The sequence below is a fragment of the Salvelinus namaycush genome, chromosome 7 (assembly GCF_016432855.1).
Source record: "Salvelinus namaycush isolate Seneca chromosome 7, SaNama_1.0, whole genome shotgun sequence".
NCBI lineage: Eukaryota > Metazoa > Chordata > Actinopteri > Salmoniformes > Salmonidae > Salvelinus > Salvelinus namaycush.
Genome location: NC_052313.1, coordinates 7,944,501 through 7,960,293, shown reverse-complemented (window position 1 = coordinate 7,960,293; position 15,793 = coordinate 7,944,501). Strand labels below are relative to the sequence as shown.

The 15,793-nt window shown below is 41.3% G+C and overlaps 1 protein-coding gene across 1 annotated transcript; it reads right to left on the bottom strand.

The window, feature by feature from the left end:
• Positions 1-223: 223 nt before the first annotated feature.
• Positions 224-7,443, bottom strand: LOC120050485 (aristaless-related homeobox protein-like). The gene is made up of 4 exons (XM_038997070.1): positions 7,257-7,443; positions 6,257-6,833; positions 4,091-4,136; positions 224-583 (listed from the first exon to the last, which is right to left on the bottom strand). Exons 1-4 carry the CDS (start codon positions 7,441-7,443, stop codon positions 224-226), a joined length of 1,170 nt encoding a protein of 389 aa, XP_038852998.1.
• Between the last annotated feature and the right edge of the window lie 8,350 nt (positions 7,444-15,793).

The following is a 15,793-nucleotide window of genomic DNA, read 5'->3' as shown; positions in this document are numbered from 1 at the left end:
GAGGTGGTTTTATAGGTAGAGGACAGTACAGGTGTGAGGTGGTGTTATAGGTAGAATATAATTCATTGGCTGATTCCTCCTGTTGACCTGGATGGAATTATGTGATCCTTCCTTAACCCATAGGAAGCCCCACCCAAATATTATTGTTGTAAATGTTTAAAATCCTCAATGACGCTGCCCATGCTATTATTGGTTTTTGATCTCTAGAGTCCTCTGTCTATATCTATGGGTATACAGGGTTACGTAGGTAGAGGTACCTATTATCTAACCTGCCGAAGGTGGGCCCGATGAAGGTGGGGTGACGGAACATGGCAGCTGCACCCAGGAATGTTCCAAGGCCCAGCGGTGTCCCTTGGTGCTGGGCCGAGTGGTTGCTATGGTGAGGAGCTAGACCAGGAAATGCGGCGGTCCAGGCAGACTCCAGGGCGGGGTGGTGGTGTGTGGAGAAGGGACCCCCATCCAGGTAGTGGCTGAGGGGGTGCGTGGCAGAAAGGTGGCCGGGGAAAGGGATGCCAGAGGGGTGTGTCTGGACACCTGCCTTCTCACGCTTACGCCACTTAGCACGACGATTCTGAAACCACACCTGTGGAAAGAGAGTGGGAGTGAGGTCACAGATTAGCTAGAACATATAGGCTACATGTAATTATGTATGTTTAGTTTCTGTAGATTAAGTGAAGAGCATAGAATACTCTGTAAAACTTTTCCCTGTTAATGTACAGCATTATACCGGCATCAGAGTTGCCAGCTTGATGCTGTAACATACACTCACTGTCACGGCTGTTGAAAGAAGAGGACCAAGACGCAGCGTGGTGAGCGTACATTTTCTTTATTTAATATGACGCCGACAAAAACAATAAACACTACAAGACAAACCGTGAAGCTAAAGGCTATGTGCCATAAACAACGTCAACTTCACACCAAGACAGGTGGGAAAAAGGGCTACCTAAGTATGGTTCTCAATCAGAGACAACGATAGACAGCTGTCCCTGATTGAGAACCCTACCCGGCCAAAACATAGAAATACAAATAATAGAACATAGAATACCCACCCCAACTCACACCCTGACCAAACCAAAATAGAGACATAAAAAGGATCTCTAAGGTCAGGGCGTGACACTCACCGTGCAGATTATTGGATATTTGTGTTTGTATTTATTAGGTACACCACCCTGTTCACTAGAATGGGTCGCTCCGACAGACAGTGAGTCACTTGGCTGTGTCTTGTTATTTTAAGCAGACAGACAGGTATCGAGGCATTCAGTTACTGTTTCATTGAACATTAGAATGGGCAAAACGAGTGACCTAAGCGACTTTGGGCGTGGTATGATCGTCGTTGCCAGGCACGCTGGATCCAGTATCTCAGAACCGTACAGCTTCCTGGGCTTTCACGCACCACAGTGTCTCGGGTTTACTGAGAATGGTGCGACAAACAAAAAACATCCAGTCAGCGGCAGGCCTGTGGGCGAGAACAGCACGTTGATGAGAGAGGTCGAAGGAGAACGGCAAGAATGGTGCAAGCTAAGAGGCGGGCTTCAAACAGACAAATAACGGCACGGTACAACAGTGGTGTGCAGAACGCCATCACGGAACGCACAACTTGTCAATCCTAGTCATGGATGCAGTAGACGCCCACACCGGGTTCCACTTCTATCAGCTAAAAACAAGAAGAAGCGGCTCCAGTGGGCACACGATCACCAACACTGGACAATTGAGGAGTGGAAAAACATTGCCTGGATCATGACAGCGAGTTCAGTTTACTTGAGTGGCCTAATCACCCAGCATCAGTGCCTGACCTCGCTCATGCTCCTGTGGCTGAAATGAAGAAAGTCCCAGCAGCAATATTCCATGTAGTGGAAAGCCTTCCCAGAAAAGTTGCGGCTGTTATAGCAGCAAAGGCGAGATCAACTCCATATTAATGCGCATGATTTCGGGAATGAGATGTTCGACGAGCACCTGTCCACATACGTTTGGCCATGTCGTGTACGTGGTGACATAAAGTTGTTTGGAATCCAGGGTAACCCTCTGACACATTGAGCCTGATCCGGAGCAAGTTCCTGTGTAAACGGAAGATCCCATCTACCAGTTGATGAGGTGACTAACAGGCGGAAAGTCAGCGGTAATTACACGTGCACTAAAACCCGCGCGCCCTCTCGGTCAGTTCGTTTAAAGTTAACTAATTAAAATCAGTTCCCCCTGCAGTCTAACTGAGAGACTGAGATCGGTGTGGCACACGGTAATTACGAATTGTGTTCACAAAAGGTGGGGAGAATAACGGCTGAACAGAGTCCAATAGCAATTAGACTAATGCGCTTTAAATTAAATTCTTCAAAATGTGGAAAAAGTCATTTCCAAAGAATATTTAACTTTCCCACGCCCTCCCCCCTTTCCTAGTTTGAGACAGGAGCTCTACAAATGTCAACAGTAAGAGAAAGTGAACGATATTAGCCCTGCACACACACTCACTCACTCACTCACTCACTCACTCACACACACAATTCCCGTTGAAAGTGTTTAGCATTACATGGCCCCTCAGGAATTTATGAGTTTTTATCACCTCCCGATGCGCCCGTTAAGTGCCTTGTTCACCTACAGTTCTGCGAGGGGACATCTGTTGTTTTATACCGGCTATAACCCCAGACGGAGCATCGCCGTGTTTGAACTGTCTCTTTGGTTATGAGCCCCGGGCTAAGATATGCAGGCCACGCTCTCAATTGATCGATGAGATAGGAGGGGGAGAGAAAAGGGGGAGGAGTAAGGGGGAGCAAACACCTTTAATGGTCTCTCTCATTGGCTCCAAGTGCAAAGCATCGGTTCAATGAGTCTCTATTGCAATCACAAAATGGGAAATCAAATAGCATTATCCCAGCCACCCTTCTGCCCTTCTCTGTCTCTCTCCATCTCCATCTCCCCCTCCCTCTCTCTCACTCCCTCTCCACCTCTTATACCTCTCTCTCTCGTTCTCTCTCTCTCCCTCTCTCTCTCTAACTCTCTCTCTCGCTCGCTCGCTCTCTCTCTCTCTCTCTCAATTTCAATTCAATTTGTAGTGCTTTATTGGCAAAGCAAATGAAATAGATAATAAACAAAAGTGAAATAAACAATAAAAAATTAACAGTTAACATTACATTCACAAAAGTTCCAAAATAATAAAGACATTTCAAATGTCATATTATGTGTATATACAGTGTTATAATGATGTGCAAATAGTCTCTCTCTCACTCTCTGTCACTCTCCCTCTCCCCTATCTCATTCCGGCAATGGGAATTCAAACACCATTTTCTCCCTGAGAATAGCCCATGTTTGCTCTCACGCTAAGTGCGCTTTTATAAATCGTCCGTATCCGCTTAATTGCCGTTAAAACGTCCCTTGGCGCATGTAATAACTTCCAATAACAGGAAGGAGCTTCGCTACGCAGCGATTGGGGTCATTTAACACATTTTGGGTTAATAAATCACTCAGACTCTCATAAAGACTTTTCTCCGGCTACTGTCTGGTAAGGCAGGTAGCCTAGTGGTTAGAGCGTTGGAGCGTTGGACTTGTTGCAAGAGCTGACAAGGTAAAAATCTGTTGTTCTGCCCCTGAACAAGGCAGTTAACCCACTGTTCCTAGGCCGTCATTGTAAATAAGAGTTTGTTCTTAACTGACTTGCCCAGTTAAATAAAGGTAAAATAAATGGAGAGAAAGTCTGAATTGTAGCCTGGTGTATGCATCATGTCAACAAAAATATATAAATAATAATGTAAGCATATTGGAAACAAAAATAATTATAGACTTTGTAAAAGTATTATTCTATAGTCTATGAAGGTGTGTAAATCTGAATATGCTTTTAAATTATGCTATAGGCCTACATTGTATAAATATGCATTGGCTGTTTTATTTTAATTATTATAACATAAACTAGAATAGCCTAATAATAAATTAAGTATTATTTCATGACATCTTATTCTAAGTGGTACTGGCCTTTATATTCGTTTCTAATTTGGTAGCCTATATATTTCAATTACCCATTTGAAATGTGTAAGTGTTAAGGCGTTTTAGTTGAAAGCGACAGACAGCCATAATTGCAGCAATAAAACGTTAAAAGGCCACTTACTTGCACGCGCGCCTCGGTCAGATCCAACCGCATCGCAAGCTCCTCTCTGAAAAGGCAGGAAAATAGGTTACCTTTTGTGACCGAGAACTAGGCTGTTTTTTTGCTGTCCTAGCCTCACTGGTAACAATACAAGAAAACAGTTATTTTTCAGACATGGAAAACCCACAGCGAAATGAAGGTCCTTTGTGCTATTTTCCCTGCGAAGGTTTGAGAGAAATTGTCGGGTTGATTGTATTGTAATCTGTCTTTTCTTCGCCATAATGGCTCCCGTATACAACGGGTTTTCTGTAGAGTCGGTGGAAATAATGCTCTCCAAACTATTACAAAGACATCGAGTGCTTGGCTGAAAGAGAGGTCTATAGGCTGCACACATTGATTACCACAATTTCACCTTAAAAATAATGAACGCACGTAGATAGATAAACATGGATCAACAATAGCCTATGTATTGTTTGCTTCATGATGCCAGTGTTAAATAATATGTTTTAAATCGATTACTCCATTGTTTAAAACGTCATATGTTCTATTCACCATCTTAAATGTGTCCTATAGATGATTTACCTTGCTGAAAGCGATTGGCTAACAGAATCCACCTGCTTGTCTGATATATATATAGAGAGAGATATATATATGGATGGGAATTCATTTTGACTGACATTCTGAATCTTGTTGTAAATTCACTACTGCATAGTAATATTACATTCTGTAATAGTATACAATTATAATAAGAGAAATGTCATCTCAAATCTAAATATTCAAAGCTACATGTTCATGGGGTCCTGAAAACACATAGGTTAGCTAAATATATTTGTTTTATAGAACAATATTAGGCTTTCATGTTTGGCTGAAAAAATACTTATATTTTATATTTTATATATATTTGAAATTCACCTCTATACATTTAAAGCACCAACTCATTTATGTCCACAAAAAAACACTAATCTAGACCAGCCGTAGCAGTGACTCACAGTTCTTCAGAAAGCTTCATTCACAAAACTCATTTGAGTTTGCATGAAAGTCAGTAACAGGTGGATTTGTGTAGACTGCCGTCGAATTGTATGTGTTTTCCCTCCAGATGCGTAGCCTGCACCAGCTAATGGAGGGAAACAACGGAGTTGAGGTGCGCATCACCGTGTGTGTGTGTGTGTGTGTGTGTGTGTGTGTGTGTGTGTGTGTGTGTGTGTGTGTGTGTGTGTGTGTGTGTGTGTGTGTGTGTGTGTGTGTGTGTGTGTGTGTGTGTGTGTGTGTGTGCGTGTGCGTGTTATTACCCTTGAGCTTGGACAGGCCCAGAAACGTAATTTGCGTTGAATAGAACAGCATTACGCACACGGTAAATCGAGCTGCAATCAGTTTATTTTCCCTTCGAGAATAATAAAGAGACGAGGTAAATGTGACAAAACGTGTTGGTGTTCCCACTTTGGGCTTTATGTAAGGCACGGGTTCGGCTAGACCGTATACCTGTCAATGCGCCAGTGTCAAATTATAGACGGGCTGATTTACATTATCAGTGGATAAACAATTTACTGTTTTCTACAAACAAACAAAAATTCAATAATAATAATAACATAAATGGTATGATGATAAAGGGTTTTAATGTTGTTACCCCAGACATATCTAGATTAAAATATGCATCAGAAATTACAACTTGCAGGCCAGGCCTATGCATGAATTGATCTCATGTACAACCCAATCTCACACTCAATTCGTGCAAATATGTAAAACATGTAATATACACCAGCTTTGTGAAATTATTTCACAATTTTCGGAGATATATGTTTGCCTCTGGTATTTGTATCTCAGGCCCTGTAAAGATAAAACAATGTTATTTTTACCAACTTTAATTATTCCGTTATTACTATTATTATTATTATTGTTATCATTATTACAACAGCCTACTGCTACTTGCTGTTGATCTAGCCTACACGATTTATTTTAAGGGTAAAATAGAAACGTCTATCCAAATCATGTATTTACCGAAATGTTATGAGACTTGGTTGGGTTACATTGTTGTATGTACGTTGAATAAATGACGTCTCATATGAATAATTGAGTTTGTGCTGTAGCCTGGGTGACAGTGTGTTACTGTTCTCTTGCCGTACACGTTTGGCTTGACAATGACAACGGAGTAGGCAAAAACACAAAACAGCTATTGAACTGTGACTGTACCTGGTGAAGACGTCGGGGTAGTGTGTCTTCCGGAAAGCCTTCTCCAGCTCCTCCAGCTGATAGCTGGTGAAGGTAGTCCTGTATCTTCTTTGCTTGCGTTTTAGCATCCCTTCGTCCGAGTCACTGCCTGCCGACAGACACACGCTGTCTTCGCCGTCCCTCACGTCTCCATCCCCGGCGTGGATGCTCTCCCTCTCCTCGTCCTTCGGGGAGAGACCCATCGCCTCCCCACAGCTCTCCTCTTCTTTCCCCGCGTCCTCGAACTTCATCAGCCCTAGTCTCAGCCCGGGTCCATCCTCCGGCACACCAGCGGGGCTCTGACCTCCCTCTCCCCGGCTTAGGGACGCGTTCTCCCGGTATGACTTGCTCCGGCTGATGCTCACCTGTGGAGCCTGGTTGATTTTGAGACTCTCGCAGGCTTGGTCCACCAGAAGCCTTTCCCTATCCAATTTCTCCTCGAGGTCGTGAACTAAAACCCGTCCGTGGTCCAGGTACTTCCCGCCTGGTCCGTAGAGACGGCGCAGCTTTGGTGGAAGGTGCATGTCTGTGTCTGTTGATAGGTGGTCTTTAGTTGAGCCTACGGGGAGGGTGACAGAAGTATGGATAGGTTGAAGCGACATGTGTCAACAAGCCTGCGCATAGTTCAACGCAAAACTTCGCACAAGGCATCATTGATAATGTTCGAATAGACTTGAACATGTATTATTTCTGTCTACATTTTCATGATAAAGTTAACTTTTGGTCTCTGAAAAAGTGCTTAAAAGTGACAAATATCCTATCCTATCCAGACACTTTCGGTTCTGATGGATCATTATTTGCTAACTTTAACTTCCACTCGGCAGTCAGCTGAATGCTGTTGATGGTTTATTAACATGTTATAGACACACACCGTATTGCCTATATTCAACACCAAAAACGTTTTCCCGGAACATGTAGCAAACCTTTCCCCAGATGGAAAGCCATGCATGTTTTCATGAACGTTTAGCGGTGGTTGTCTTACCTTCGGTCTGCTTGTCGTCCTCCTGTCTCCCGGGTAGAGCTGTCAAACTTTGCGCCCCTATCAGCCTGACTTTACAGGGGCTCGGTCGGCCCAGAATACTGTCGATGCAGTAGGAGGAGAGCAGAGTGGGCGGTTTACTCTTACTGTCTCCCCGGTCGTGGATATCTTCTTCGAAATGACTAGTCATTTTTGATCCGTTTAGTGAAACGCTTATTTGGAAGTAGCATAAATGTGTTTCTCACTCCCTCACTCACTCAACCTCGCTCTCTCTTTTCTTCTCTCTGTCTGTCGCTCCGAGATCGTTCCTCTCTCTCACTCTCTCTCTCTCTCTCTCCCTACCCAACCTTTAATTAAAGACACCGTTGGCTGGCTCTCAAACTCCGCTATCTGCTTGCTCACATTGACGTGTGTTATAGCGTCCCTGATTGGTTCATTTGTAGGGGAAAGAGCAGCTTTATATATTTTTGTATATTAAGGTAATTTTGGAGAAACGGGGGGGGGGGGACAAAGCTCGCGATGAAACCCTGCTCCCATGGACTGAACTCATATTTGATTTTCCTTTAGGATTTCAGAAGGATAATAGTCAGGTGTGGCCCATACGGTTTAACTGCAATTAATGATAGGCTGCTAATAATGATCATAATAATTATATTTATAACAATATTAATAACAATAGTCATAATAATCATAATATTAATATTAGTGTAATAATAATATGCATACTAATACATATCTTCTTTTGAAATATGTATTATCTTGTTGAGTTAAATAATCACATATCACAATTCAGCGCTTCAGTTAAGTGGAACCCGTTTGGCAATGTCAAATCTAGTCCATAGTTTACTGTAAGTCTTTTTCCATACCTCTGTAAACTTCAGTGAGTCTTTTTCCATACCTCTGTAAACTTCAGTGAGTCTTTTTCTATACCTCTGTAAACTTCAATGAGTCTTTTTCTATACCTCTGTAAACTTCAATGAGTCTTTTTCTATACCTCTGTAAACTTCAGTGAGTCTTTTTCCATACCTCTGTAAACTTCAGTGAGTCTTTTTCTATACCTCTGTAAACTTCAGTGAGTCTTTTTCTATACCTCTGTAAACTTCAGTGAGTCTTTTTCCATACCTCTGTAAACTTCAGTGAGTCTTTTTCTATACCTCTGTAAACTTCAGTGAGTCTTTTTCCATACCTCTGTAAACTTCAGTGAGTCTTTTTCTATACCTCTGTAAACTTCAGTGAGTCTTTTCCCATTCCTCTGTAAACTTCAGTGAGTCTTTTTCCATTCCTCTGTAAACTTCAGTAAGTCTTTTTCCATACCTCTGTAAACTTCAGTAAGTCTTTTTCTATGCCTCTGTAAACTTCAGTGAGTCTTTTTCCATACCTCTGTAAACTTCAGTAAGTCTTTTTCTATGCCTCTGTAAACTTCAGTGAGTCTTTTTCCATACCTCTGTAAACTTCAGTAAGTCTTTTTCCATACCTCTGTAAACTTCAGTGAGTCTTTTTCCATACCTCTGTAAACTTCAGTGAGTCTTTTTCCATTCCTCTGTAAACTTCAGTGAGTCTTTTTCCATACCTCTGTAAACTTCAGTGAGTCTTTTTCCATTCCTCTGTAAACTTCAGTGAGTCTTTTTCCATTCCTCTGTAAACTTCAGTAAGTCTTTTTCTATGCCTCCGTAAACTTCAGTGAGTCTTTTTCTATACCTCTGTAAACTTCAGTGAGCCTTTTTCCATTCCTCTGTAAACTTCAGTGAGTCTTTTTCCTCTGTAAACTTCAGTAAGTCTTTTTCTATGCCTCTGTAAACTTCAGTGAGTCTTTTTCTATACCTCTGTAAACTTCAGTGAGCCTTTTTCCATACCTCTGTAAACTTCAGTGAGCCTTTTTCCATACCTCTGTAAACTTCAGTGAGCCTTTTTCCATACCTCTGTAAACTTCAGTGAGTCTTTTTCCATACCTTCCATAAGGCTTTTTACAGTATGTGCTTTTATAGGACTACACTCTTCCTTTCAACTAATAATTGCCTTAGATTAGCTGTAAATAGGACCAAACGATCCCTGCAATAACTACCAGAATTATCATAACAATTTGATAATTTGATTGCTATTGATTACCCAAAAACGCTCTCAAACACTTCTGTAAGCCTTGTCACCTTCCATCTCTCTCGCGCCACACACACACACACCCACACGCGCACCCCCCCCCCCCCCCCCCCCCCCCCCTCACACACACACACACACACACACACACACACACACACACACACACACACACACACACACTGCAACAGGCGAACACCGAACACTAATTGCCTGGCCTCTCTCTGGCATTTGCAGAGGCGATCAGATGGTCCGTGCGCCGGATGATTGATTTAAAAAGTGAAGGTGGCGATGATGAGAAGGCGTGAGGGGAGCCGGGACGCCGTGCAGGCTCGCTACAGAGAGGGGCAGATGGCTCGAGAATGTAATTTTAAATGAAAGTCTATTTAACCCGCTGCGAATAGCGTGACCCCATCCTTCGCCTAGCGAGCCCATCACTGTTAAAAATATCATTTTCAGAATTCAATCCCAAAACTTCAACAAGCTGCAATTTACACTTTTTTTCTGATGCTGCTTCTCTCCCTTTGTATAGCTGCCCAGTTACTAAGACTCAGCAGAACATGAAAAATAACAATAAAACATATCTTCAGAAACGTTTTTAAAGTGATAGGTTATAGTTTGAGCTCTCGGTCGTGGATTTCCACGAACGGCATTGATTTTTTTGTGAAAATAAAATGAATGTGTTTCTCTGTATAGGGCGCCAGGGTGATCGATCAAGATTAACGTCGAAATTTGACATCTATCCATGTCCTGAGGATGTCTGGAAATGAGCGCTATTACCATCATTTAGGATTCAGTTTTGCCAGAATGGTGTGGACAGGGATGGTAGATGGGCGTAATCAGAAGGTTACGTGTTCAAACCTGGTGGACAATCCTTGTTTTAACCCTGTCCCAAACTTTAACCATTACTTTAACCATGCTGAATGAGTGTCTAAACTTAAATGTTTTTCACCCTGTCCCAAACCCTTAACCCTTATTTTAACCATTCAGAATGAGTGTCTAAACGTAATGTTTTTAATCCTGTCTCAAACCTTAACCCTTACCTAACCATTCAGAATGAGTGCCCAAACTTAACCTTAACTTCGAAATGTGATGTTTGGAGAAATGGAACGATACAGAGCAGTAGGAGCAACAAAAACACGTTAAAAAGTATATTTCTGCAGTGAGACTGTGAGATCTTGTTGAGGGCGCACGGTAGATCCATGGGCAAGGTTGCCCAAGACTCAGTTCTGTCATAAGACAATATTCACAAGGCTATTTTGAATTCATTGAATTGAATACAATTCATGATGACATTATTTGTAGGCATAATCTTGGGCTATTTCAAAACGATTCAATCATCTTGGTGCAAATTGCAGGCAGCATATTATCATTAATTCATTCCAATCAGGCCTCTGACGCGTGGCCGTAACCAAAGGGCTCTAGCCAAATGCTCCTTACTTACTATTAGGCTACCAACAATTCACCGCGTTTATTGAGTCAGAAACATCAGGGCTCGTTTTCTGCTCTCAGATCAACACAATAATGAGATTTATTAACAATATAAAATGTTCTGTTTTTTCCCCCTGCGCTTCACAAACAGATGCTCGTAATGCAGACGGGTATTTAGCGTCGCTATGTAATTTGGGGGGCAAAATTTGATTCATTTATCCGCGCTCTGTTATTAACCCGTGAAAAGAGAGATGTCAGTCGCCATTTGAGCCAGCAGGACATCCGCGATTTGTATAAACGCACTAATTACGCCAGTACACATTCGCGAGGGAAGATATAAGCGCAATTTTCACCGTTTAAATGTTCCCTCTAATAAGAGCGTTGCATGCGGGTTGCAGAAGTTGGGGGAGGAGTGGAGGCAGTGCTGACCGTGGCTCGTGCTCTTTCCGTTCCCATCTCTCCCCCACTCAGTCACACTTTGCCACAGTGTGGGTTGTATTTTCATAACCCGCTAATTTGATACTTTTTACACCCCCATGCACTTGTGAATTGGGTTGTTTTACAGGTATGGTCCCAATTGGAATTTGTACAAGTGTAGCCTAATGTGCAACACAATACGTACTAGAAACCATTTTCGCCAGAGGGTCATTTTCAAGACCATTCGGGTCAGCAAGTATTCGGGTCAGTTTCAGCAGACTACTGATTTAGGGTCAGTTCTTCCACACCCCATCTCTAGTATGAGTTAAACAGAAACAGGTCCCGGGGCAGTGGTTAAGGACATGGCCTAACCAGGAGTGCCGTTCACAATGCTTAGATGTTGGAACGTTTCCAGCCATGGTTCCATGGGTCACCGCTTAGCCATGTGAGCTTTGTGTGTGTGTGTGTTTGAGTGCATGCCTCTCTATCTCTCCGTGTCTATAGCCTAGTCATACTGTGTCGTCCGCACAGATGCCGTAAAAGGTTGGACCAACCATCTCCATATCATTTCCATCCATTCCAAGGGCGCCATCTTCTGGACTAAACATCCTGTCTGTCATTGCATCTGGAGAGAGGGAGAAATAGATCTGCCTAATAACCCATTAATAATAATCAGAGATTATGAACTGGAGTAACATTTAACTGGCAAGTGCTCATTACGAAATGTGAGGGTTTACGTCTCGATTTTAATTAATTAACATATTTTATTCAGTTGGTTAAGGCTGAAAATTACGCATAATTGCATAATTAATCAACAAACCGATCTGGTGTTTTCCTTGGTAGTTAATGTGGTTTATCTTCTGCCATCAAACCACGTGATGATTCATGTCGCCTTCTACGAATGTTATGTTGGGGAAGAATGATTGTAGAATTTATGCGATTCAGGTCTCATGCTCATTCTATGCACTGTGACTGTCTGAGATATAGGCCCAAGTTTTACATTAATATTTTGTGTAGCCTATAAACTCAAATTGTTTGCATGTCCAAGCAAGCCATGTTTACTTCAGGGGTCATGGCTAAAAGGGATCCAGCTTTTGTCAAATTAAGGTCCAAAGTTTATATATTTTTTTGCCTTTTAGCTAACCCTAACCCTTTTCCAAACCGTAAACTAATGATCCTAACCTGCTACGTTAATTATCCTAACCTGCTACGTTAATTATGCTAACCTGCTACGTTAATTATCCTAACCTGCTACGTTAATTATCCTAACCTGCTACGTTAATTATCCTAACCTGCTACGTTAATTATCCTAACTTGCTACGTTAATTATCCTAACCTGCTACGTTAATTATGCTAACCTGCTACGTTAATTATCCTAACCTGCTACGTTAATTATCCTAACCTGCTACGTGAATTATCCTAACCTGCTACGTTAATTATCCTAACCTGCTACGTTAATTATCCTAAACTGCTACGAAAAGTCAAATCTGACCTTCAGTTGATGAAAGCTGGATCCCTTCCAACCATGACGACTTCAAGGGCTAAAGCCACGTAGCCGTCACAGTTCTATCAGGTCACAGCACACCATTGTAACCAACCAACCAACATCTCTCTCTCTCAATTCAATTCAATTCAAAGAGCTTTATTGACATGGGAAACACATGTTAACATTGCCAAAGCAAGTGAATTAGATAATAAACAAAAGTGAAATAAACAATAAAAATTAACAGTAAACATTACACTCATAAAAGTTCCAAAATAATAGAGACATTTCAAATATCATATTATGTATTTATTCAGTGTTGTAACGATGTGCAAATGGTTAAAAGTAAAAAAGGGAAAATAAATAAACATAAATATGGGTTGTATTTACAATGGTGTTTGTTCTTCACTTGTTGCCCTTTTCTTGTGGCAACAGGTCACAAATCTTGCTGCTGTGATGTCACACTGGGGTATTTCACCCAGTAGATATGGGAGTTTGTCAAAATTGGGTTTGTTTTCGAATTCTTTGTGGATCTGTGTAATCTGAGGGAAATATGTGTCTCTAATATGGTCATATATTTGGCAGGAGGTTAGGAAGTGCAGCTCAGTTTCCACCTCATTTTGTGGGCAGTGTGCACATAGCCTGTCTTCTCTTGAGAGCCAGGTCTGCCTATAGCGGCCTTTCTCAATAGCAAGGCAATGCTCACTGAGTCTGTACATAGTCAAAGCTTTCCTTAAATTTTGGTTATTCACAGTGGTCAGATATTCTGCCACTGTGTACTCTCTGTTTAGAGCCAAATAGCATTCTAGTTTGCTCAGTTTTTTTGTGAATTCTTTCCAATGTGTCAAGTATCTTTTTGTTTTCTCATGATTTGGTTTAGTCTAATATCTCTCTCTCTTAGTTGACTGACTGATTAGGCCTAATTGATTGTTTAAATCCTGACATTGACTGTGTTCAGTTTTAATCTGACAGAATATGAGCCGTTAGCGGAAGTTCCAGTCTCGTGGCCCCGCTGCGGGTGGTTTATCTCCATCCTCTCGCTGGTATAATTGGACGCTGCTCCGCCTGGGAACGCTAGCAGGAGTAGAGAAAGAGAGCGAGCGAAACGGAGGGGGCTTTAAAAGGCGCTCTAAGCAAAGTTAATTAGCGGTTATTAACAGCCCCGCATATTGAGAGCGCGAGGGAGTCAATTTAATGACTTTGTTGGTTCAGAACTACAGGCGATGATCGAAACAACAAAGGCGGCGGCGCACGCAGTCATCATCAAATCAGTAGGCCACATTTCCAACCATAATGCGGTCTGATAAAAAACAAAGGGATCTAATTTCACTCAACTGACTGGATAATTTGTCCCAATAATTGACGATTTAAATATTTCAAACCCAAGATTAGGCTTCATTCAAAGAAAAGCCTGTTAGCTGTATTTCCTAAAGAGGTGCCCATGCATGGTGGCCTTTAATTCGTTGCATATCTGTTTTGTCCTGCATGTGTATCTGGAGGTGAAAGAAACGCACAGCTGTTTAGGCGAGATGCTGGCTAGCGGAGTAAAACACTTGAATAAGAAAAGGAGCATACTAGGAGTTCAGATGCAATAATTTATAACCAACGTTTGGACAGACAAGCTGTCTTCATCAGGATATAATGATACACACTGCGGGTCTCTAGTTTATATAGTTTGAAAAGACACACAGGTGTCTGTAATCATGGTCGGGTGTGGCTTGATTTCATTGGTTAATTTACAGATATAGATAGAACATATACAAATAATGAATGGATAACACACGACCATAGATACAATTTGGCTACATAGACCTACACACATTTACAATGAATAGCAAAATCACAATAATCACAATAATGGCTTCAGATCACAGTCTACATTGGCCTGCATGTGTAAAATCAATTATTCATGGTTTCTTGATTTTAACACTTATTTTGCTTTCATTATTATTATATTTCAAGAACCATTGAGCATTAAAAAGGGGGACACCTAAATCCAGACGTGGGAATGAGTTGGGAATCATTTGTACCTTACCTTGCTGCGTGAGAGGTGATGTTTCTACAGCCTGTGTATTCCCTCTGTAAAGGATCCATCCCTAAGGCAGGGCTTCCAAACCTTTTTTTCACCAGGGTCCCCATTCTCACATTTGAAAATATGTCATTATATGAAAAACGTTATTGTGTATTGAGATAGCCTGTATTAAATACACCACCAATAGCTTGGCTTTGTTTAATTTGGAAAATGTTGATGTTCATTTCCTGCAATTCTGCGTTGTTTAACAAAACTCATTACATATTTTATGTATGCTATTTAATAATAATAATAATAATAATATGGAAAAGGAAAGTCTAGACCCAATTTCCCCAAATGTTATTCTGCTATCAAATAGGACTATTTTTTATTATTAAAATTGATTTGACCCCTCAATCTAATTATACATATTCTATTTTACAGAAAGTATATAGATACATTAATCACACATTAAATGATTACTTCCCAATTTCTTTGACTCCTCGAATTTAGGTCATAGCTCAGTTTCTGGATGCCATAGAGATAAACCTAAGATATCCCCCATGTGCATCAGAGTCACTTACTGTAGGTCGCAAGGGAGCCTACAGATGAGCCGGAGGAAAGAGGTCTGTGGGGTCTACCCAAGCTCCTCTTCCAATCGATGCCAAGGAATTTTAAATGAACTAGAGCCGTGCAATGGCCTGCTCTTAAATCCACTGCTGATGGATAGGTCGGGCACTTGAGCAGCAGAAATCAAATCACATTTTATTTGTCACATGCGCCGAATACAACAGGTTACAGTGAAATGCTTACTTACAATGCTTACAATGCTTACAAATGCTTACAATGCTTACTTACTCAACAATGCTTTAAGAAGTTAAGAAAATAAAGTGTTAAGTAAAACATAGATAAGTAAAAAAACAGAAATAAAAGTAACAAATAATTGTATTTATTTTTTGTGTATTTAACCTTTATTTAACGGGGCAAGACAGTTAAGAACAAATTCTTATTTACAGTGATGGCCTATCAAAAGGAAAAATACCTCCTGCGGGGATGGGGGCTGGGATATATATATATATATGTAACATATAAATATAGGACAAAAGA

What these genes read in the sequence shown, in the direction of transcription:
- LOC120050485 (XM_038997070.1), bottom strand. Translation starts at nt 7,443, where the DNA reads ATGACTAGTCATTTCGAAGAAGATATCCACGACCGGGGAGACAGTAAG. An exon ending in TACCCCGACGTCTTCACCAG is followed by an intron (nt 4,137 to 6,256) that starts GTACAGTCACAG and finishes CTGCCTTTTCAG; the next exon opens with AGAGGAGCTTGCGATGCGGT. An exon ending in TGACCGAGGCGCGCGTGCAA is followed by an intron (nt 584 to 4,090) that starts GTAAGTGGCCTT and finishes CTCTTTCCACAG; the next exon opens with GTGTGGTTTCAGAATCGTCG.